This window comes from Eimeria mitis, genomic scaffold (genome assembly GCF_000499745.2).
Source record: "Eimeria mitis Houghton genomic scaffold, Emh_scaff1264, whole genome shotgun sequence".
NCBI lineage: Eukaryota > Apicomplexa > Conoidasida > Eucoccidiorida > Eimeriidae > Eimeria > Eimeria mitis.
The window spans coordinates 2,396-4,746 of NW_013568498.1; the positions used below are offsets into that span (position 1 = coordinate 2,396).

General features: G+C 42.3%; 1 protein-coding gene across 1 annotated transcript; it reads left to right on the forward strand.

Annotated features, from left to right (window-relative positions):
* Positions 1-270: 270 nt before the first annotated feature.
* EMH_0033290 (uncharacterized protein) lies at positions 271-960 on the forward strand (the record flags this gene model as incomplete). Its single annotated transcript, XM_013494730.1, has 2 exons — positions 271-287; positions 375-960. 2 exons carry the CDS (start codon positions 271-273, stop codon positions 958-960), a joined length of 603 nt encoding a protein of 200 aa, XP_013350184.1.
* Between the last annotated feature and the right edge of the window lie 1,391 nt (positions 961-2,351).

The following is a 2,351-nucleotide window of genomic DNA, read 5'->3' on the forward strand; positions in this document are numbered from 1 at the left end:
TGCAGCATCTCGCCCCGGTGGGGGGCCCCCCCGGGGGCCCCCAGGGGGCTGCGGGGCCCCTTGCTGCTGCTGCTGCTGCGTAGCAGCAGCAGCAGCAGCAAAAAGAATGAAAATAAAATATTAAAAAATTGTTTTTTTATTTTAGTTCTTTGGCTATAAACCCTAAACCCTAAACCCTAAACTCTAAACCCTAAACCCTAAACCCTAAACCCTTGCGTAGGTGGTACGAGGGTTTAGGGTTTAGGGTTTAGGGTTTAGATCGTTGGGTTGATGGTTGCAGCGTTAAGGTAAAGGGGTATTTGCTGCTGCTGCTGCTGCTGCTAAGGAGGCAGCAGCAGCAGCCACTGCAGCAGCAACTGCAGCAGCAACTGCAGCAGCAACAGCAGCAGCAACAAAACAGCACCAGCAGCAGCAACAGCAGCAGCAACAGCAGCAGCACCAGCAGCAGCAACAGCAGCAGCAACAGCAGCAGCAACAGCAGCAAAACCTCATCGATCTCAGCAGCAGAAATACGTTAGTGACCACAGCAGCAGCAGCAGCAACAGCAGCAGGAACAGCAGCAAACGCAGCAGCACCAACAACAGCAGCTGCAACCGTAGCAGCAGCCACAGCATCAGCACCAACTGCAGCAACAGCAACAGCAGCAACAGCAGCAACAGCAGCAACAGCAGCAATAGCAACAATATTCGGAGCAGCAACAGCAGCTCATATTGTCACCAGCAGCAACAGCAACAGCAGCAACAGCAACAGCAACAGCAGCAACAGCAGCAGCAGCAGCAGCAACAGCAACAGCAACAGCAGCAGCAGCAACAGCAGCAGCAGCAGCAGCAGCAGCAGGAAAAAAATGTTGCAGCAGAGCATGCGTCGTTCTGCTGCTGCATACGACGACATGTATGGAGCACAGCAGCAGCAGCAGCAGCAGCAGCAGCAGCAGCAGCAGCAAGCAATAGGAATAGATAAACCCTATATAGATGCTGCTGCGCTGCAGCAGCCGCTGCTGTCTTCTTGGGTTTATGGGGGGCCCCCCAAATACCCCCTGAGGCAACACCCTCTATTCGCTAGACACGTAAACCCTAAACCCTAAACCCTAAACCCTAAACCCTAAACCCTAAACCCTAAACCCTAGACATTCGGAAAACCCTAACCACTAAACCCTAAACCCTAAAACCCCTAAAACCCCTAAAAACCCTAAAAACCCTAAACCCTAAAACCCTTAAAAACCCTAAACCCTAAACCCTATACATTCGGAAAACCCTAACATCTCTAAACCCTAAACCCTAAAACCCCTAAAACCCTTAAAAACCGTAAACCCTACCCAAGGAGCCCGACCCCAACTGTATAAACATATATAAACCCTAATATATTTATAAATTTATATATTTATTTATTTATTTATTTATTTTTTTTTTTTTCTTTAGGGGGCCCCGCTTACGTACGACCCCCCCTGGGTTTGTTCAGGTGTATGTACACAGCTACGCAGCAGCAGCAACAACCGCAGCAGCAGCAGGAACAGCAGCATGTGTATTTGTTTTATTGATGGTGGTTTACGTATACTAGAAGCAACAGCAGCAGGAGAGATAGCTGTCTTTGCTGCTGCTGATTTATCTTTTTTAGATATTAAGAGGCTGCTGCATACTGCAGCAGCAGTTACAGCCATAGAAATAGATAAAACACAATATAAACTTTTTGTAGGAGATACACAAGGACAAGTTGCTGCGCTATCCCTCGCGCTTAGTCCACAAGATACTGAACCTCTAGAGGTATTTTATTTTATTTGTTTTGTTTTTGTTTTTGTTTTGTTTTTGGTTTTTTTGTTTTGGGTTGTTTAGGTGTTTTTGTTTCGTTTTTTTCTGCTTTGTATTTGTTTTTTTCTGTTTTTTTTGTTTTTTTTGTTTTTTTATCTCGCTCTTAGTCCCCAAGATACAGAACCTCTAGAGGTATTTTATTTTATTTTATTTTATTTTTTGTTTTTGTTTTCTCTTTGTTTTTTTTTGTTTGGTTTTTTTCTGTCTTTGTTTCGTTTTTTTCTGCTTTGTATTTGTTTTTTTCTGCTTTTTTTCTGTTTTTTTTTCTTTTTTTTTGTTTTTTTATCTAGCGCTTAGTCCACAAGATACAGAACCTCTAGAGGTATTTTATTTTATTTATTTTGTTTTTTTTTTGTTTTGTTTTTTTGGTTGGTTTTGTTTTGTTTTTGTTGTTTTTTGTTTCGTTTTTTTCTGCTTTTTTTTGGTGTTTTTCTGTTTTTTTTTGTTTTTTTTTGTTTTTTTATCTCGCGCTTAGTCCACAAGATACAGAACCCCTAGAGGTATTTTATTTTATTTTTTGTTTTGTTTTTGTTTTTGTTTTTTTTT